Genomic DNA, 22,582 nt, shown 5'->3' on the forward strand with positions numbered 1-22,582 from the left:
GACTATCGCGTAATGGCAGTGGTGTTATGGAATTAGGCTCCAATATTTTTTGGGCTAAAATAGCTCTACATATTGGGTATCAACAATGTTGATATCTGAAGATGGAAGTGGTGTTAGTCATCGTTTGTAGGGAAGAGTCATTTAAATGTTGTCTTAATTACAAACAGCTACTTCAGAAAGCATAATGATATCAAACTCTGCTTTGTCTTTATGCACTACCAACAACTAAACAATTCATGCAATGCAATGCCATTCTTTTTAAACATTTATCAATATACCCTCACGCAATAACATTTTTGCAGCACCTTCCTGCAGAAACATTGATGTCTGGCCCAAAGCCAATTTAAGAATCCATGGTTGCTTGACACTCACTGGATGGACTATATTGTCAACTCCCAATGGCCACCCAAACCCTGCTCTTGGGAACATCATGGATTTGTGGAAGTTTCACAAACATATGACAGTTACTGGAGAAATTCTACTTTGTACTCTCAAAAACATCCACTTACCCCTGAAAAGCTCAACCTCTCACCATGCTAAGTTTCACTAAACCATAATAAAGTGTAACTACATAGCTGTTTGTATGTAACTACAAGGTTGTTACCATAAGTATTGCTATGTAGTTACATTGTACTAAATGTAACCTAATGTAAAGTGTTGCCTTATTTTTGTTTGTTTTTTTTAACACCAGCAGCTTTTAGTTTTGACCCATTATTAGCATAAGCCCTTTTCCAACACTACATTTACATTTATACATTTAGCAGACGCTTTTATCCAAAGCGACTTCCAAGAGAGAGCTTTACAAAGTGCATAGGTCACTGATAGATAACAACAAGATAGCCTCAAAGCATTGCAGGTAGCCAAAACAAGAAGCACACATTGTGAACAACCCCAAAAAATAAGTGCCAAAGGGAAGAACCATAAGAGCATGTAGTTAAGCAAGTTAAACAACATGAATCGCTAATTGCTAGTGTACCTGTAGAAAAGCGGGCAACAGTAAAAAATAAAATAATAATTATAATAAGATTAACAAAAATATAATATTTTGCAGCAAATACAACAGTTTAAATCAGTTACCACTAACCAACAGGAGCAACAAGTCTCTAAGCAAGAGTCATTGTGATCCTTGACGAAACTAGCATTGGGTTCAGCAAACCATTCCTAAGTACCGTTGTACTCCCGGAAAACAAGTGCGTCTTGAGCTTTCTCTTGAAGGTGGAGAGACAGTCTGTGTCTCTGATGGAGCTGGGGAGTTGATTCCACCTCCAACACTAACTGTATGCACGATCAGTGCATGGGAGGTCAGATGGCTGAACAGTTAGGGAGTCGGGCTATTATTCAGAAGGTTGTTGGTTCGATTCCCGGCTGTGCAAAATGAAGTTGTGTCCTTGGGCAAGGCACTTCACCCTACTTGCCTCAGGAGAATATCCCTGTACTTACTGTAAGTTGCTCTGGATAAGAGCGTCTACTAACTGACTAAATGTAAAAGTGATGTAGGCCTACTAAGCATAGTATAGATACAATATATCAATCTTATAACGGATAGAAAGGTAATTCAATATAGTAGATATTTTCATTATGTTGGGTTGAACTGACCCTTGATATAGAGAGGAGAAAGAAGAGTCAGAGGAGTTTACATGGAGTAAAATTTACAAAAATGCAACACAAAAATTGAAGTCAAGTCAAGTCATGACTACATGCGTCAAATATATCACAGTAATTGCTCAAACAAAACCATGAGTCAAATGAAAACTTGAGACAACACCCAGTCCTCACAGTAGCATTTGTCATAACCTTTATACAACCTGAACAATGGATGACCAAGGCCTTACCATTAGCTTCTTGTTCAAGCGTTAGCCTGTTAGCATTAGCCATCAGTGGCAATGATCTCACTGTCCAGAGTCCAAGTTGAACTTGGCCTCACTTGGGAAATAGCTGAGATAGATGTCATTTAAAACATTAGTTTTGGGCCCTACCCTATTCCTTTGGGCAATTAGCTTCGTAGAGTGCACAACTTATCTGTGACTGCTCTGTGTGGAAGGAAGATACTCGTGTTATTGAGGGTGTGGGCCTACTGGTTTTATAGTCGTTAATTGGCAGACAGCCTTGTCCAGGTATTTTTTTTGTCTTGTAAGTGAAAGTGTGTTAAAAAAAAAGATCTACACCCTTATTATATAGTCAGTGGTTGTGTACTTCTGCTGTATGTGTGTGTTCTTGTAGTTAACTGTGACTATAAGGATACACGTGTGTGTGTTTTTGTGTGTTTGTGCAGCCCCTATGTCAGTCACTGCCTTGTCTGCTTCTCTGAGAAGTAGCTGCTTGTGCCCCTTCATCAGGCTGGGGTCACTTCACTCTGTTTTCAACGTCAGAAGTGTTCCTTTTATAGCCCAAACTCTACATATGGCTATACCCCCCCTCCCCCTCTCATTCCCCTCCCCTTACCACCTCCCCTCCTCTTACCCCAACCCCCACCCTTACCCCAACCCCCTGCTCTTTGCCACACCCCCTTTTCCCTTGTACCCTCCCCTTCCCTTCCCGTGCATGCTGCAGCTGCGAGGTTAGGCAGAGTCAGAGACAAGTCACACGCTCAGACAGACGGCAAACATGGGCCAGTTTTTCAGCTGGATCCGAGCTCCTCGGGACAACCAGGGCCTTCAGGATGTGTCCGTGGAACAGCAGGTGAGGCTGGAACCGTGTGTGTGTGTACGTGTGACTTGGTTCTTGTGCCGTTTTATGGACAGTTTTTGCATTTGTGTTTGTTCCATTGCATTGATATGCGACGGTTTAAGTGGTCATGAAAAAGGGTCTGCGAGTGCAATGTGTGCAAGTTTGTTTAGCGAGACGTTTAATGCGTGTATACATTTTGTGTTTGGTAAGGGCTTATACGGGAAGGCATGTCCGGAGGAAAAGTTCTCTTGGCGTTAATCCAAGTCAGACCTCTGTCTCTCTCTCTCTTTCTAACTCTATCTCTCTTTTTCTGGAAAGGGAGGAGGAGTGTTGGAATGTTTTAGATTTAGATGTCAGTGTCTGGGTAGTTGCATAAAAGTCTGCATTATGAGAGTGAAGACACTTTATGTTAGGGTTTTTATATTAGCTGTGTCACCAAAACTACATCCCTTGGTCTGCTAAAATATATTATTGATGCAAAATGTTGTGATTTTCTGGCTTCAATTTACATTACTTTAACATCCGGTATTATAAACTAGATATAGGTTAAATTAGAGGAAGAATTATCAGAGTGAAGTTTAGTCAAAATGTGGTCATGTGAATTGTAAATATGACCCAGATAACATTGCAAATGAATGAAATCAGGCCGAAACAAGGCCAACATTTCAGAGTAAAACTAATAATTACTAAAAACAATGAACAATGATAACAATCAACCATAATGATTGGAAATGAGCAAGAAAGACAAACTTAAGGCCACAAAGAAGAGCCAGTGGGAGACAAAGAGAGAAAAGAATGGTCACATTTACTATTATATCCCATGCATCTACGAGAATCTTGTGATAAACAACGAACCAGACCAAATGTTGACTCTAACTGGTCAGCATACATACAAACCCCATCATGAGGTGTGAATACTTCCGAAAGTCTCAGAATACAGCTCTTTAGTATGAGGGGTGGGGGAAGGGCATGTCCCAGCCTACAAAACAAACCATCACAAGGACAAAGGTTGATTTGTTCATTGTTTGAGTGGGGCTTGAAGCTAGGCTACTTGTGTAAGTATATCAGAGTGTGTGTTTGTTTACAGGATACATGTCATAGCGAGTGCATTTGAGCACCCAGACTTCAATAGAAGAGATTGTGGAATACTCGTGTATACATGCCTGAGATTTGTTTGGGTTTGATATAAGGATCCATTTCAAAAGGATGAACACTGTATGACAAGTCAAGTAGCTTACAAATCCTAAAAAACACATGCAAAGGAACTGAAATGAACACATACACTTTGCATGAGTTTTTGAGGATTTGTAGGCTATTGTATGTGTGCTTTGGTCATAGACAACTGAGACCATTGATAAACTTCTGGACAGTGATAGTGGTAAAGTTATTATTAGGTTTACATGTGTCTGTCTCTGTGTCTGTATGCAGGCTTTTGACCTTATGACCCTGTGTCTCCGAAGAATTGATATCTGAGACGCGCTGTGAGGGAGACTCCAGTAGTATATCTGTTTTGGGCCAGTTTCCTACGCTTCCTGCACTGTGAATGTTGATAGGACAGGAGAGACAGCAGCAGCACTCACTCAAACATGGAATATTATCTTGAGGCATGTGTTTATTGAAGGTAATAACTTGACAGTGTGGACGAATTCTTTCACCCCTACTTAGCCTATTCTGCCCCTAAAGACTATAACACCCATGGCTTCATCAGAGAGATAGGAAGAGGTGCTGGGAGGACTTTATACTGCATTGTCAGTGGAGCTGGATGTATACGTGTGAGGTGTGACATTTGAGACTTGTTTTGGTAAACTGTGATGAAATCTTTTAGTCATGAGATATATTTTGTATTTCTCAATACATCACATGTAGTGCATCAAGTATGGAACTCCATGTTCAAAACATGCACATATTTGAACCAGATGTAAGCATGGAAGGTGAGCTGGATATTAAAAAGAGGCTGTAACGCAGACTTTAGACACAGAGCAACAGGAAATAAACAAACTTGCTTTTCCCTCTAGTCCATCTGAGATTACAAATATTTGGAAGAAATAAGTTTCAAGCCTACATATATGAAGCTAAGCTTTTATTAAGGTTTCTGCAGGGATTCCTGCAGCACTCTACCCATTCTGTGTTGACAATGCAGAATGTGGTAATGTTTGTTTTAGAAAGGCCGTGCACTGCTATTGATCACGTGCATTGACAGGAAGTTGGGTTGGGCATAACGCTTTCTCATGTGTGGGAAAGAGTGATAATAACCTGAGGCAATGCTTGTGTGAAAATGTGTGTGTGTTTGTGCATTGAAGGTCAAAGACAGAGAGCATATAATCAGGTATAATTATATTTCCATTCGTATCTATATGATTTTCAATGAGTGTATGGAAATATATTATTTACAGTGTAGGACACATTTCTTTTGAGAATCACTTTGAGTGTTTGCGTGAGCTTTTGCACAGCACAGAAATATTCCACTCTATCTACTTATTATTTCTATGTCAACATAAAACAGCAATTGTGTATCCATGCGTCATTGCATGTGTTTGCGAGACGGGTAAAAAGTGTTCAGTTGTTAGATTTCTGCCTCAACTGTCAATTTGGCTCTGCTCTTCCAGGTAATGCCATTCCAACATACTAATCACAACACATTCTCATCACAAGTAGTTATATAAAAGCACTGTTGGGAGTTTGCCAGGCCTCCAGGTTTCACCTGAGAATGTGTTCTCACTAGCAGGGCGTTGAACACAGCACACAGTTTGGATAATGGCATCGGCACAGTTGACTGTCCAGATAGTGTCAAAATTGCTAAGACTTCTTGGACTCCTGGAGAAATAGGCAATGACATGAACCAGAGCTCCACAAAACAAAAAAAAACGACCCAGGCCTAGTATTACCAGGGGATGAAAACTACAATCCAACTATGTTTGCTAAATGTTGTCAAATATCCTCCAAGTGCTGGCAAGAGGTATTTCACTTATGTACTTAACGATTACTTCCCAATCTGGCTATACAAGCTTTTTTTGTTGGTAAAAGGCCTTGGAAATGTGAATGCCCAAAACGTTTGGATACGATTAGATTTTGGTCAAAAGGTCTGGACTTTGCGTGTGAGACAGGAAGCAAGGGCAAACAAACTACCTACAATGTACAGTGCTAAATATAGCAGTTTGGACGATGCAGAGCACTTAGCTAAGTAAAGGATATCCACAGTTAGCAGAAAGAGAGTGAGGCGCGTGTGTTGGTGTGTGTGCATGTGTGTGTGTGGGGGGTGAAATGTTTGGAAAGTGAGTGAGAAGGGGTGGATAAAGAGAGTGGAAAGTAAGTCAGAGAGGATTGGAGAAGTGATGGAGAAAGAAACTGAGGGCAGGATAAAGAAGTGAGAAGAGAGAGAGAAAAAAGGGAAATGGCCATACAGGTGAAAAGAGAGGGCGGATGAGGGGGTCAATGAGAGAAAGCGTGAGGGATTGGGTGCACACACGGTGTATTTTGGAGAGACTGAGTGACACAGAATTAGTACAGTAAATGTGTATGTGTGTGTGCATGTGCATTCTTGTTCTTCAAAGCAAGGCCTATATGACCTCATGACTGCGTGTGTATTTACGGTGGTCATTAAGGCAGGCAGCTAGTTATTATTTACAATGCTTCAAACCCCTTGTACATGCCATGATTCTTGTACCAATATTTATCTGGTGGCAACTTGTTTCCATTGTTTGGAAGAGCTCAGCCTTCTAGTGCCAGGCAGAGTCTGTTCTTCTTCTTGACCAATTCATTTCAAATTAATTTCAATAAGTTTGTCATGAGGCACACATGTTCAGACAAGCACCCCCCCCCCCCCCACACACACACACACACACACACACTCTGTATTTTTATCTCTGTATATAAAAAAAAAATCCTAATTGAAATATACTCCCACACACAATGTGTTTTCTTCAGTTTGTTTAGAGAGGGATTGGTAGTTTCAATTCGAAATTGGACTACTTCATTACGGCCACAAAAGGACCATGTGCACTGGAGTTCTTGCCCTTCCTGTCAAGTTATCCAAAGCTCTGTTAGTTTCACTGTCCTTGGTACTTCTACATATAGTAGAGTGTGGGATTTTGGGGATTAGGGGGTTGCTGACCCTACAGCAGTGTACGGAAGTAACTTCTCTCTTTGCTTACAAAAACCATAGTATGTTAATCCATTGTCAACCAACATGATATAACAATTATGTTTCGATTAAAATGGCAGGTGATTCTGGCATATATATATATATATATATATATATATATATATATATATATATATATGGCAGGTCTTATAAAACTACTCTTCGGACTTACTATTCTCAACCACACCTGAATCAGAACCCCTTGCATAATCATTTGCTGTCAGACAAAGGCTATGAACATTGACATTATGACTTTATCGAGTTGTCCAGAGTACAATATGGTTTATTGTTTTAAAGACACTCAATAAGATATTGCCGCATTAAAGTTCATCTTTAGATGTACAATAATTTAAGCTTGCCTCATGAAACCTCAGAAATGCCACTTCTTATCAAAACCATCCCACCAGGACTGGTTTGTTCCAACCTCTAGGCCAGACATTGGATTTGTCGGTTCCCCTGGGATGGGTGGGGCACGGCTCAGCCCTGGCTCTGGTTTAGATCGATGTTGTCAGGAGAGATAAGAGCTACCAAATAGCAAATGTGAAGAAACCATTGGTTTCTGTGGTTTGCCTTTTTAGGATATTTTTGATGAATGCGATTTTGGTTGGAGAAATACAGGAACCATTCTGGATTATTCTGCCCAGAGACAATTTGAGGGTCACATTCCACAAGTCCATTAATATGATTTTATAACCCTCCCACTTTAGTGGACAACTAACTCTCCCACAGTAGTGGACAACCATTACATGCACCGTTAACAAAGCTTAGTTCATGTTTGGCGAATGTCAAAGAATTTCCAGATTAACAGTTCTTTTTTTATAATTCATTTAAGGGAGCATTATTTTATCTGTGTGTTCTTTTACTGTGTTATCCAGTCGTCAGAAAGTGAAGCATGTGAGCTACCAGGCAAAGATACCGACCATGTCTCACCTCGTCTCTCATTGTTTCTCACCGGTATTCTCTTTTTCAGAATATTCTTTTGCTTTGCGAGTTTTGCTAATGTACTCTCTCATGGTTTTAAATGTTTCAGTGCAAAACGTACCACCCAAAACAAGTTTTCCCAGTGTGATTACACCCATGATGAAGCAGCATGTCAATGTGAAATGTAGTTAATCAGCAGTCTTACCTTTGTGGTGTACTCCGATTCTAAAGATCTGAAAATGGTATTCTCAAATTAAATTAGATTAGAAGGTAATACATGTTTAAATTAGATTTAATGACTTGAACTGGAAAAGTATGGATTACCATTTGCCACTCATCAATGAGTTTTAATTACACTGGAACTAATTTGCCAATGGTAATTGACCCAGGTTCACAAGAATGCTCATTTGGACATTCCAACAACTTTCTTAAAATGCCACACAGATTTTCGACAGTAGGGGGTGCACATTTTCTTTTTCTAGGATGAAATTATTTCTCTTTAATCTCAGAGAAATACTATATTTTTATATTGTGAAAACATCATCTGAGACAATCCAGTTTGAATGTTGTCTAGGCATGAAACCATTTTAAATAAGATTGTAATCTCTATTTGTTTAATCTGTTTATTGAAGCCTTGTGTCATGTAGACAGGTATACCAAATCTTTTCTTATCGTTCCAAACTTCAGTAACCTCCTCAATTAGATTTATCAAGCTACATTTTGCTACTTATTTTTCTGCTTTGAAAACTATTTTGGTGGAGAGAAACAACATGCCATAGCTTGTGTTTCCAGATGCAGAATTGCTCTGTTTTAGTCTCTTTCATTTCCTATCTCTCTCATTGCTCCCTCGGTTAACTATCTATTTCGCTTTGCTCTCTCTCCTACTACCGCCCTCCCTCTCTCATCACTCTCCTTCTTTCTATAAAGGGTGTGGTTTGGGCTAGGGACTGAATAAAGCTTTCTCTTTAATACCGTCTGCATAAATCTCTCTCTCCTTCTTTCCTTGCACTGTTGTCTCAGTGAGTTGCTTTGCGGCCCACATTCCTAAGCAGTGAGTCTCCCAGACACACCCTAGCCCTGCCAAACAGGCCTGCAGAAGAAGATCAGCTTCTGCCCAGCCCTGTGTTTGTAAACCTCCCCAGACAAATCAATCAATCAAATCTTTTGATTTGGCCGACTGTCCGGCACGTTCCATAGAAAGTCTACAACCACGCTCCCTTTGTCCTATGCTAGTGTTCTAGCATCACAATTTCTCCCTGCCCCCATGTATTCTCTAAGGCTCAGCCTAAAGTTTCCTTCACACATGGAAACTGACTGGTCTTGTTGATTTTTCTTGGCTAGCAATAAGAAGGAGGCGGTCACAGAGCCTTTTTCCGGCCAATTGTGTCCTGGCTGCTTCATTGCGCAGTGGAGGAAAGGGAGGAGCTAGAGCAGTACTGCTTTGTTGAGTTACTTCCAGTGGGAGGAGCAGGGTGTGTGTGTGTGTTTTTATTTGTGTATGAACGTGTGCAACTGTATGAGTGTGTGTGAGACATATAGACTTCAGCGCTCCTACAGAGAGAATCTAAGGTAATCTTGCTTTAGGTCATCTTGGAATATACTATCATAAAAAGGACAAGCAGAAACAAACTGATGGTATGTACATTGATACAGCTTCCGAATGTACGAGTGTGTGTAATTTGTGTCTGCGTTTTAAGTTTTCCTCTCCATTGGCAACTGTGCCAGTCTGACTAGATCTGAAATAACAGTTGACAGAAAGGACTGTGGTATTTACTAAGATTTATCTTGCATATGCAGACCTCCAGATTAGCTGTGCTGTGTTTTCAGTTGAGACCAACAGTATAGGTCAGTCAGCTGATATCTGCACTGTTTTCCTTATGAACACGCCAAGTCTCTTAAAACTTGTCAAACTTAACGTCAAGGAGGTTTACTCTACATGCTATTTGGGATTGTTAACACATGAATAGGGGCTACCCTGTGGGGTCTAGGAATGAACATTTGTGATGTCATCTGAATGTTGCTGTACTGTGATGATACAGCAACTCAGAAAGGGTACTGTAGCAAGTTATCCTAGTTCCAGCCACATTCAAATTGGAAGCACACATACTCTATGTTTTGCATGTTACTTGTGAAAGTCATCTATCAACTATGCAGCCAATAATTTTACACGTCTATTTCTAGTTATGTTGCATGTTGTCCAACTATTCCAAGCTGTGTGCTGTTGTTTATTATTATAGACAAAACTACTAGCATTAGCTTTCCAGCTAGCTACAAGCAAACACCTTGTTTTTATCTATTTTGGTGTTACATTCCAAAATAGATAGTGCTAGATGTACGGTCCAAGAACTACTGTTCCTTTTTTCATGTAATGACAACCTATTCAGTCATTATGTCATACCACATTTGGTTAACTCTTTAACATTGTAACTAAAGGTAGCGCCGTTAGTCATTTCACACTATGGCTCCAACAAGCTCCATATTTTTTTTTAACCGTCATCCCTAATTCACACTCAAACTATAAAAAAAATGCAGCACTCTATAGTCTATAGCATTTATCCACCCATTTCAAATCGTCTGTTCATAGTTGGTGGGGTGGGGCTCAGTATTAGTCAGCTTCTGCTTGCCTGCTCAGAAACGTCAAAACAGCTTCTTTTGTTGACTAAGCTCCTACTTAATCTTAAATAAAATAATTGTATTCCCAAATGACAAACATGCTTTTTAGAAATGACGTATGCTATATAGGGGACAGCAGTTTGCCAGGCAGGTTTTATCAGCTGTAGGGCCTGTAAAATGCTGCATCCTGGCATAGTTTCAGATGAGCTTAGAGGTTTTTAGACACCTATTTGATAAGAATGTCTTAGAGGAGTTTAAACCTTTGGCTACAAATAACCACAATATCAAACCACAATTGTTAGCTTGAAGTAAATGTTTGAAAAAGTGCGGTAGGACTAGTAGTTATGCTCTCTTGCCATGACAAGCTTTGGAGTGCCACGTTTTAGTCGTAGATACCGGTGGATGCCTACATTTACATACGGATTTCCCGGAAACAATGTCAACCCGATAAGCATAGTGGGAAGTAAATCAGCTGGGACTGTTAAGCCCTGAATCCTATTCTTCACTGGTTGACACTGTGGATGGCAACCTAAGTCTAGGTTTATTGACAACTTGCGTAGGCGCGGTCATTTTGGTCTAGTTGCGGTCATTTTGGTCTAGTTGTGTGTGTGTGTGTGTGCCCTGTGTGTGCGTCCCAGCGCGTGTTCATTCTTTACACTATTTTGTGTACGTGTAAGTGCGCATGCCCTTGACCATGTGAGTATCTGTGTGTTTTCATGAGCCGCTGTGTCTGCTGCAGTTAGTGTAGCTTTTGCTTACATGGCCAAATAGCCCAGTTTTCTTTTAAATTATTTTCTATCATTTGCGTCAATGCGGCGCAGTTGTGGTGTCTGCACAAACGTTCAATGATTTGCTGAGTTCTAATGATGGAGAACTAATTTGCTTTAGTTAGCATACAAAGTCAGTGTAGGCCCACGTGCAAATCCACGTAATTGACATGTAAATTCAATTAAAAGACAAGTTAGAAAATGTTCGTATCTGGTGGAGTGATTGTTAGTCATAATACGCCACTAACTACATTGTTAACGATGTTTTGTTTCGTCCACTTATGTCAGTTGGGTGCTGTTCCCTCTGAATGATGAACACAATAATCAAGAGCTGTGCCACTGTTCACGGCTAAACTTTTTAAACAATTCTACTGGTGCATGAATATGCTGTCACTGGTTTACAATCTAAGAACTGGATTATTATTATCGGTTAGCGGGACCAATAGTTAGTTGGAGGTTAGAGCTGCTCGCATCAAAATACGTTTTCCCGATTCAGTAATGATTCGATGAAAAGTATTTTCTTAATCCCTCATCACGCAGTAGGCCTAATGGATATTTTAATTTATTTACGTGCACGTGCATACATTGTGAAGTAGCCTGTGTGTGATTTTTTTTATCTGTTTTTTTGTGTGCTTGTGTAGCCATGCATCTTGTTCATATCTAGTATGTTTGAAATGATATCCTGCAACAAATATTCTTTCCTTCCTGTAAAACAGACCAGCGGTAACTACCGCCCTCTTCCTCGTCCAAGACCTCAATTCAGCCAGGTACAAACTGCAAGTGCAAAATAAGTAGTCTACTTTGAGTTTGTTGACTGCAACCATGGACCAGTCATGGTTGGTAGCATCTTGGTTTAGCCTCTTACCTACTTGGTAACTAAGACTTGCTTCTGGAATGCTGGTACATTGCAATTAAATTTGAGAGACAGGTTAGGAGACAGTAATAGCATTCTTTACAGATAGACTCTCAACACAAAGGTGTGTGTGTGTGTGTGAGTTTCCTGATAAGGGTCAGTTTAATAGAGAAACCTCATTGGTTGCATGGTGTTGGAGCCATTTCTGGGGTGTGTGTTTTGGAAATCTCAAAAGTTTAGCGAACAACATTGATGACCCATTAAATAGTGACAGCTTGACCTGTTGTGTTACATTTCTCTGTAACCGCAGATGTACATCTTAGTTTTCATCATTAATGTTAATGACTTGCTTATTATAAAAGGAACAGAAGTACTGTAGCAAAGGATTTGTTTGATAACCACATGGCTGACATAATCCTCTTTGATTCTATTCTGACAACCTCTATTGACAAAGAGTCACTATATTCTTGAGTCAATGGAAATACGTTGTCATTACATGACATCATGCTTGCTGCCCTTGGGACCCACCTTAAATTTTCAAGGATGGTATTGAATGTTTTTTTAATGGACTGTATGCCATTGACTGTTTAGTTGGCTGTTTTAAATAATGGGCTGGGTGATTCAACTTGGGTGCTTGCTCAACCTGTTAGGGACGGAGTGTGTTCTTTTTTTACTTGGCGTGGACACCACGCATGTTAGCTCTGAGACCACACTTTGGGGATGAACGTCTTTGTTTATCTGTGTTGTTGCTTCTTGTGCTTTGATGTGCTAAAGACGTACTAGGAATATAATTAACATGCTTTTGAGTGTGATTGTACAGACATTTAGTGTTGTGCGCACTCATGCAATAGACCACATTACAAGGTGATTACTGAAGATGAATAGCCTTTGTGATGAAGGGTTGGATAGGACCCCTTTGGACATTGTTAGGGAACTTAGTGTGTGTGAGGAGTTAAGTGGACTGAGCATAGCTAATGGGGATTATTGTTCTTTATGTTTTCTGTGAAAGTAGTATTGGTTCCTTTACTCTTGGTACAGAGTGCACATTTTATAGAATACTATGATCAAGATTATATACATGCCATGATACTGGGTTCACGATATCATATGTATCACAATATTTTTTACAACATTTTAAAATAAAACTGAAATTCTGATCTACTGATTTTTTTTCTAAAACCTACAACATTTAAATAACTTTCTTTGTTATTTATACAACTTAGTTCATTCAGCAATTTCTGTGAATGCAGTGAATGAATGCGTGACGCAGGTGCAGAGTAGGTTGCGGGTTGGTAGCTCAACCAACAGGACAAATGGACATCATATTATAAATATAATTTCCATTCTTAAATGCCACTACTGTACGATGCATATTGTAACATTTTTGCGTATTAATACACCCCTATCTGGTGGTTTAAGTTTTATTCAGATATATTTCAATATATTAATAATATGTGAATGGGCTTCTTAGTCAGATCAAGACAGATTGTTGATGAAGTAAAAAGAACAGTGATACACAACTTTGCGGATCAATATATTCGAGATTTCCCTTTCACACAACCGCTAAGGATTTCCAGACTTAAATTATCTAGACAACAACTGGATTTTGTCAGCAGCAAGAACTTTTATTTGTGTAATAGAACAAACATCCAAAATATGCACCGTGTGTGGTTCACTGTATAATGGTCACTTCTTTAATACATTACTTTTACTTTCTCTCTCTCTCTCTCTCTGTTCTTTCTTTGTGTTCTCTCGTTATGTGTTCTTTCTTTACATTCTTAACAAGCTAAACCACATAGGATTGTTTTTATATCAAGATGAGTCCAGTAAAATTAAGCATACTCTGTACCATACCGGTTTCCCTTCTCTTTCTTCATTTTGTTTGGCGACAGTATGTGTTTAGTTGCCTAGCAGCGATCAGTATTTACACAGAAGAAGCAGGAGCAGCATGACCCATCTTTTTTTAGTGGCACTTTCAGCCCGCTCATTTGCCCCGCCCCACTTCCACCCTAAGGCCATTTTGAACATGGCCTGGTTTCAAGAAATTCCTCCTTGATTCTTTCTGTATTTTGGGCTTTGTCAATTATTTTTTCATCGGGGGTCAGATGGCTGAGCGGTTAGGGAGTTGGGCTAGTAATTGGAAGGTTGCCAGTTCGATTTCCGGCCGTGCCGATGACGTTGTGTCCTTGGGCAAGGCACTTCACCCTACTTGCCTCGGGGAAATGTCCCTGTACTTCCTGTAAGTCGCTCTGGATAAGAGCGTCTGCTAAATGACTAAATGTAATGTAATGTATCTATCAGTGTCCTGTGTTTCAGTCATTTGGCAATACATATGGACTGCTGTCTTTATGGCTGGTGATAGTGAAATACTGCAAACGCTGGTATCTTTTCAATAGAGAAGCTTAGCATTTATGGGTACCTCGTGCTTAGTGATGGTTGGAAGCTGAGATGCTAGTTGTTTTTCCCAGTTTTGTTTTGCAAAATGTGTGAGTTGAGTCCCACGTATATGTGGGAGTAAAAATAGGCCTTAGACTTTGATTCAGACCGGCCCACCAGAACCAAACCTCGTATAGGGGAGAGTGGGGTGATTTGTGCCAGCGGGGAAGATGTGCCATAAAGTTTCAAGGGAACCATAGAATAAATGACTTTTTTGAAGAGTTTTCGAAGAGAGCCTCATTGCATGAGAGATAAGCACATTTAAGTTCAATTTGCCTTTGCCTTCCAAAGTAAATTTTCTATGATCAAGGTTTTTTTTATTGTTGTGTCTGAACAGTTAAAGACAAGTTTGAAAACATTTCACACATGTTTTAGTGCTTTGGTAAGCTACACAATGAGTCTATATAGCTAGCATGATTTTAGCTCAAAACTGCTGGATGATGCATTTTTTCCAAAAATGTGGGATTGGGGTGAGTTGTGCCACTTGAATATTTTAAACATATTGATTTATTGTAATTTTACATTGTATTCTTACATTTTATCACTAAAACTATGTGACATTCTTAATTTTAGACAGAAAATAGAAATCATGCCACGGAGTTATAAGAGGAAAACAGGCAGGGCTTCCACTCCTCTAGAGGACATGGACAAAGCAGTGGAAGAGGTAGAGAAGAGGAAGTCCATACGTCACTTGGCGAGGCAGATGAACATATGCAGGATGTCATTAAAACGATACACAAAGAAAAAGATAGATGGAAAAGAAATAAGGCCGGGATATAAAAAACTGGACTTGCCAATAAAGTCTTTTATGTGCTCATGTGGCTTGTAGAAAATCGGCCTTTGATGTTGTAAAATAACTTAAAGTAACCTTAAATGAGTAATTTTGTATTGAATTTGTCTAGCTTTTATATAGCATCACAGTTTCTGACGTGAAACTATACTGTTTTACTTCAATAATCAATGGCACAATTTACCCCTAGCCTGGTCCTAACCAGACTCTCGTACAATTCATTCGTACAGAGTCTGGCCTTGCTCCATTGACAAGCGTTGACTTCCTTGTAGGCGGGTACTCTGTTGAAGTTTAAAACTATTGGATCTGCCCAGAGCCACTCTGATCTGCCATAACCAATTGCTCGTGTTTTCCTTAGCCAATTCTTTCACCACTACTGTAACAGAGATAGCTGCAGTAGCTGGAAAATCAAACTGTTCCCGAACCCCATGGGTAGGAAGGCCACAACATCATGGCCACCAACAACTTCATAATTTATTAACCAATTTGTTACTTATTAGTATCATTAGCATCATTAGTAAAGCATTAATAAAGCTAAACCCTAACCAAAACTTAAACCCTAAACTTAAACCCTAGCCCTAAACCCGAACCCTAACAGTGTGAACAAATGCTTTACTAATGATACATTTTGTATAAACAATAAATAACTCATGGTGAACAAACCGTTAACTAACAGGTAACAAATTGGTTAATACATTTTGAATTTGGTGAGCTCATCTAAAGTGTTACCACTATTTCTAATTGTTTTAAAATGTTCCTTGATTTCTGGACATAATCTCGCAACCCCCCTTCGCTGGTCGCGACCCCCACTTTGGGAATCACTGATGTAGGGACAGAAATGACATGCCGTCGTGTAAATAAGATGAATAACATAAATAACATAAGGCCACTTAGTTTGTTTAATAAAAGAGAAGCTATAGACCTTTATATGGCAGGTAACCTTAAATGACTTATTTTTGTGATCTGGCGCTATATATATAAAAATAAAACAAATAAATAACTTGACCTTCCAGGGAGGAGGCGGGGGGTGCCGTTGGGGGGGCGTGGGCCCCACTAAAATAATAGTAGGGGAAACACTGTTACCACAACTGTGTTAGCAAGCACAAGCCCATTGGGCCATGTCCGATAAGACGGCATTAAAAGGCCCCCCCGATACACAAACATTCACCCCCGGTTGTTGTATGATCAGTGCTGCTGCCGCCCTCCACCATCCCCTTCTCCCCATGCTGTCTGTATGTTCTATCCATCAGGGAGATTATATCTCTATTGCTCCCTGCCTCATGTCATGTTTGTATGTGCCACATTGAGGAGGCAGAGAGCGCTTTCCTTAGATCATCCACTCTGCCAAAGTCCAACCTATTTCCATGTCATGGTATCAATAAATGCTCAATAACCAATTACTAACGTGATTGTCTTGACTGAACTTGATCTCTTTTTCTCTCCATCTCTCTGGTACCCTCTAGTCGCAACCCAAACATGCCCCACCAGCCCCGGCGTCACAGGTCTCCTCCATGAAACCAGCTCAGTTTGAGGTATGGTAAACTCCTTCACACAGCTGCCCCTCCTTTCTCAGTACTTGTATTTCCCATCCTTTGTATTGTTCTCGAGCTCTCTTAATCACATCTTAATCTGTCCAGTTTCCATCCCACCCTTCTTTTATTTGTGCATTCCTTTATTTTCTTCCTACTTGATCCTGTCCACGTTTTTATTCAACAAAGTTCCAAGGTCCATTCTTGCATCCAGTCTAGTTAACCTCTGACCCTCTTCTTTAAAGTGTTTTGAATTGCTAATTTACTTCCTGTTTTTGTTGATTGGTGCTTAGTTCTATTACCATGACACCTTGTAGAAGTGTAAATAGTTGGTTGGGATCCTTAAGTTGCATCTCTGCTTCCTCCCACTCAAGGCAATGATAGTTTACACCCAACTTTAAAGGATGTGTTTTTTTTTCAAAATCATTGTAAGTCTGGAACAATAGTTGGAATAGTTGGCCATAGTTTGTGTAATTTCTGTCCTTTGATGTTTGATGTGTTCAAGTTCAGAATTTAAATAATTGCATAATATTTTTTTTAGTGTTTTATTGATATACCAAATTGTCATCATGATGAAGAAAACATGTAACATATTCACTTCCTTTCACTTCTTGAAAATGGTGTTAATGTTAGTTAATTGGTTCTCAAGTCAGATAACAAATATTTAGCAAATGTAATCAATTTACAAAAGCAAAACTGTGCACAGTTGTATCATGTTCATTCTATGCAAATAACCTACTGATGTAGCATTACACAACTAAGATTTAAGTGTGCCGTCAGTATTTGCTGCGTAATTAGCTCATCCAATAAAAAAGAAGTACTTCAAGTTGTGTTGATCTAACAAAACCAAGTGCTGCTCTGCTTTCACAAAATAAATTGTAACTATATGCACAAAGTCTTCACACACTATATGTATCTATCAAGCAGGTAATTCTTGTTCACAACTATGTCAGTGGATCTCTTTCCTGTGCCCACAACCCAAGCAATGACGTGTGGCAGAGATGCCGACCTCAGGGAGGCATATTCATGTTTCGAATGTCTCCTATTTTGGTGCCTTGACTATTGTTAGGTTTTGGTTGGACATGAGAGAGTTTGCTAAAAGAGGCTCTGAGTACTATGAAGCGGTATGGGAGGTGTATACTGTCAGCCTCAACATGTTGTGTTAAGGACATCTTAATGTAAGAGTACAGAATGATGGTTTGAGGTAAAACAGTTGTAAAGATATTTCTGTTAATTGTGTTATTTTCTACAAGGAGTCAGCATGGAAGCGGTTTCATTGACCATGTTCTTGTATGTCAGTTTTGTGTTACTCTTTTAGTGCTATCTTATGGTCCTAATCAAAGACTTAACCTAGTTTGTCCACTTACTTTCACTATGATCAAGTCAGAGATGGATGCATATAAAGAACAACAGATTCATTTTCCGGAAAAGGGTTACAACCGGTCTTTAGGGGCCCACTCATGTGCTGTAGTCTCACATACCGATTCAAGGTTAATTTAAGTGGGGTTAAAGAGAAGGTTATTTATCCAGTCAACACCCGCAGGAGCTATGATTGATGGCCTCTGGGTATCTCTCCTTCTGCCCTTAATTCCTGAGACCCAGAGTAAGTTTTGTTTTCAAAAGGGCCGGTTTGCTTACCTTGTCCTGTGTACCGTTTGTTTTACCGGCCACATCAAATAATTCATAACAACTACTGAGTAATATCAAAAATCTCATATTTTTGATTAGTTGTCTGTGGGTTTGAGACAGAACACTTTAGTTATGTTATTTAGTGGTGTTTAAATCTAAATGGTAAATAACTTAGTAATAACTTGTTATGTTACAGAAGACAACTGTTACATCTGCAGCATCTACCATGGCTACAAAGCCAGGAGTAACCATGGCAATGGGCAGTACCACTGGAAGTGATGTCAAAGTGGTTACCTCTGCAGGGGTGACACAGAAAGGGACTGCCATAGTCAAACCGGAGGTAGAGACAGGAAGACAAGATTGGGTCTATCGAGGGACTGTAGTACTGGTGCTTGTGGTGGTGGTGGCTTATGGTGGCATGTCTAACAGATGTCTCGGACTTCACTTTCTTGTCTCCACTTTGCTCCTGGTGTATGATAGGTTTATGTTCTGTTTATTCTTCTCATCGTGCCCATCTTCCATGCTTCCCTCAGTCACCTCTACTTTCAGTCTGCCATCTTGACCTACGACACACTTGCATTTGTTTGCCACGCTATTCCATCATAAAAATGACCTTCTGCTGTGACGTTTGGGAATGTGGTGGACACTCCATTTGCAAAGGGAATAGTTCGTTTATTCTGTGTCTATTCTGTGAACCACACCCTCTTAACATCTTCCACGCCTTCATCTTGGTTTGTAGACTTCATTTGTCTCTCCTAACACCGGGGTAGCAGGTGCTACAATTATTGATATGACCGGAGGCAGTCCTAAAGAAATCCTCAAGGTAACCCTATTAACATATAGCCAGCTGAATGTGCTGAATATAGATTTCCATATTTCTTCCCCTGACCCCTTTGTGACATCTGAAGGACTGTTAAGTCTGGATGTAAGTTGTCTATAAACACAGATCTACAGAAATGCACCAAACATTTGATACTCTCCATTCTCTAACCAGGAAGGGGGAACTTAAGATAGATTTGTGTTTAATGGCAAATACATCGTATGCTGAGTTTTGACAATCCTTCCACCTCAAACTAAATGACTAACTTCTTACCTCCATGAGTAAAATGCATATGAACGTACTGTATGTTTGCACATATTGGAATTGAGATGTTTTCTGCTGTGTATTTTATACAAGTTTGGAGTGCTGACATATTGGTTCTTGGTTGTAGCCTACACCTGTCTCTCAGGCCAAAGCTCCCACCACTTCGGCTGGAACAGCCAGCTCAGCAGGAGCGGCCGCAACCGTGAAAGCTGAAACAACTAAGCCAAAGCCTACTGACTCTCCAAAACAGACGGTCAAGGTAGACTTGAGACAGCAGTATTAATATGATATGAGGGATGTTTCCGACTTGGGGTTTTCCTCTTATCTGCCCTGGATCTTTTGACCTCACTCCACTTGAATTTCTTTGGTGACTTATTAGTGACTTATAGTATTTTGGTCCAAAATGCCTATGGTATGAAGAATCAAAGCTTTTTTTCCCTCTCTTTATTCTCGTTTTTCCTTCGTCCTCTTCCAGACTTTCACGTGGTGTTACGTTTTTACTCTTCCTTTTTGAAGTGACTTTGGGCTCCTGCTTCTGGTTTGGAAGTGTCAGACACTTTAAAGGGACTTGTTGACTCCCAATTTCTGCTGCCAGAGAACTTCATGGACATCATCATACTTGTCATACTTGGGCACACAGTCATTTTGTTTTTCTACCACCTCTGCCTTTAAAAATAACCTGCTCTTGTCAGGTTTCAGGTTTGCTTCTCTGCCAGTTTAGGGTGGTGAGCTACTGTACATGTTCATCCCATATATTTTCTTGTTAACATTGCCCTCACTATTAAAACTAAGTGGAGGATCAGTCTGCTAAACCGTCATTTCCAAATAACAAACACAGGTGTACGCTTTAGACTTTCCACATATCTTTCACCTGAACCTGCAGTGCAGGAGAAGAAATACAATAAATATAATCTTGAACAAACAGAATGACCACTCCGAGTCCTGTAATGTGTCGGGGTCTAATGCTGTCAACCCTCCTGCGTTCATAGAGTGTACCAGACCCGGCGAAAAAAGTTGACTCGGCTAAAATTGATCCGGCTAAAGTGTCAAAGCCCGCTGCAGCTGCCAGTGTGGATGGAAGTGCCTCTGTGAAGGGGAAAACAGATGTGAAAACAACTAAGGTAGAGGTGGTTTGACAATTTGGTGTTAAGTTATCACCTGACAGAGGAGGGAGTTGAAGCAATCTGGAGGAGGATTGTTGTGGGCAGCGTGTACATGAGGGTTTCTGTATGAGGGTTTCACAGGTTTTTCTGTATTGTTTGTTCTTGTTTCTACTCTAAAGGAAAGCACCCTGCTTACTAAAATGAACAGCACTTTTCTGTGATATTTATTTCAGCCACTGAAATATGGGACCAAACACTATACAGTACATGTTGTGATATTTTTTGTTGAGTGTACAGTGTATTACGACTACATACTGTACACAAACATGTACAGTACTACATTATTCACTGTCCTGGTCTGGTTCGTAGGTACAGGTAGAAGTTGGGCCCCCAGGAACCAAAGCATCCAAAGAGGTAACCAAGTCCCTACATGTCTTCTGTCTAAAGCTCTGTTGTGCTGATGCTGCAATTTACACTTTTGCGCTGATGCTACAAAAGTATTGGCTGGATGTCGTGCTGCTTGAGTTTTGAGATATACTGCATGTGTGTAGGCACCTGAAGTGGACCCTTTTGATGCCTTGGCTGCCATTTTGCCATCAGTAGACTCTGTCTCCCACCCAGACCCACCCAAATATACTGGTCCTGAGGTCAAAGAGGTAGAGCACGTGTGAATGTGTCCAGTGTGTGTGAGTGAGTTACTGAGAGTGTTTTGTGAAAGTGTATGTGCGTGCGTGCATATGAAAGTATGTAAGGTTATGAGTGTTTCTTCATTGTTAGACAGACGCATGTGTGTCATGTGTCATGGCAGAGTGCTTAACAGTGTGTGCTGCATGTATCACAGCATGGCTTGACAGCAGAAGATGCCATGTTGTGTGGGGTCCGAGAAGACACTCTACCGCCTGGATACAGATTTGAGAACAGGGTCAGTTTCTTGGTCACCCCCCCCCACACACACACACACACACACACACACACACACGCACACACACTCCTCATTGCCATGCTGTATGCCTGCCAATGTTTTGGAGTGTTATCAATCAAGAATGTGCTTTTGCATTATTGTACGTTTTTCGGCAACCCCTCTGTGTTCTCTCTGGAAAACAAAGTCACAATTTATTATTGGAGGACTTGAAAGTGGCTGAGCGGTTAGGGAATTGGGCTGGTAATCCGAAGGTTGCTGGTTTGATTACTGGCCGTGCCAATGACGTTGTGTCCTTGGGCAAGGCACCTCACCCTACGTGCCTCGGGGATAATGTTCCTGTACTTACTGTAAGTTGCTTTGGATAAGAGCGTCTGCTGAATGACTAAATGTAATGTAAGTGATGTACTCTCATCACCTGATTTACACAAACCGTTAATAACAGCAGTTACAATGAAATTAAATCCCCCGGAGTTCCTATAATGAACAACACTCCAAATCTACAAGCCTAGTGCATGGGAATAAAGTCTTCAAGAAGTTTAAGATGACTGTCTTAAAAACAGAACCCACATATCTAACCAGATTGTATTAATCAACAAAGAGGAAGTCTGAAACTGTGCAAGTTTGAATTGGACCATCACCTGCTTACTCAGTGGCTGCAGTAGACCAAATGTGATGTCTTGGGATTCCAAAGTTTGGAAGACAAGGGAATGTATTAACACCTCTTGAACCTCTGCATGCACAAACTCTGTAAAACCTGTTAATATACATTGTACAACACCAGAGCTCTCAAGTCTCACGCATTCGCCGTTTGACTCACGCATTTCAACCCATTCTCACGCAACACCTTGTATTTCTCACAATGAGAAGTGAGGGATAACTTGTCCCGCTATATACCCCCCAAAAAATAAAATAAACTAAAATGTGATGCATAAAATAAGAAACAAATGCATATCAGACATGACTTTTTAAAAGCTGTTCTAAAATGTATTTACAGGAAAAACTGCTTGTAATGATTATTTCAGTCTTCATCCATTCCATTTCCTCTCCAACTGTGGCGATACGCCTCAGAGGCTTGGGTACTCCCAGGTGTGATGATGCAGTCTGTTAGCAACAATGGTTTCCACAGG

At 40.2% G+C, this 22,582-nt stretch overlaps 1 protein-coding gene across 20 annotated transcripts in view; it reads left to right on the forward strand.

Moving 5' to 3' along the window:
* Positions 1 to 22,582, forward strand: part of cast (calpastatin) — a 39,792-nt gene that overhangs the window by 4,411 nt on the left and 12,799 nt on the right. For 4 of the 20 annotated variants that reach the window (XM_084705850.1, XM_084705849.1, XM_084705851.1 and 1 more), the window contains exons 3-10: positions 16,652 to 16,720; positions 18,543 to 18,686; positions 19,086 to 19,169; positions 19,558 to 19,689; positions 20,420 to 20,551; positions 20,903 to 20,947; positions 21,085 to 21,189; positions 21,375 to 21,455. In XM_084705850.1, coding sequence (XP_084561976.1) covers positions 16,652 to 16,720; positions 18,543 to 18,686; positions 19,086 to 19,169; positions 19,558 to 19,689; positions 20,420 to 20,551; positions 20,903 to 20,947; positions 21,085 to 21,189; positions 21,375 to 21,455 — 792 coding nt within the window. Of the gene's footprint in view, positions 1 to 2,550; positions 2,680 to 11,825; positions 11,877 to 16,651; positions 16,721 to 18,542; positions 18,687 to 19,085; positions 19,170 to 19,557; positions 19,690 to 20,419; positions 20,552 to 20,902; positions 20,948 to 21,084; positions 21,190 to 21,374; positions 21,456 to 22,582 lie in introns of those variants that run through there. The other 16 variants (XM_084705848.1, XM_084705856.1, XM_084705866.1 and 13 more) reach the window with 13 other exon arrangements.

The sequence above is a fragment of the Hypomesus nipponensis genome, chromosome 9, assembly GCF_054491055.1.
Source record: "Hypomesus nipponensis isolate SF chromosome 9, ASM5449105v1, whole genome shotgun sequence".
In the NCBI taxonomy this organism is placed as follows: Eukaryota; Metazoa; Chordata; class Actinopteri; order Osmeriformes; family Osmeridae; genus Hypomesus; species Hypomesus nipponensis.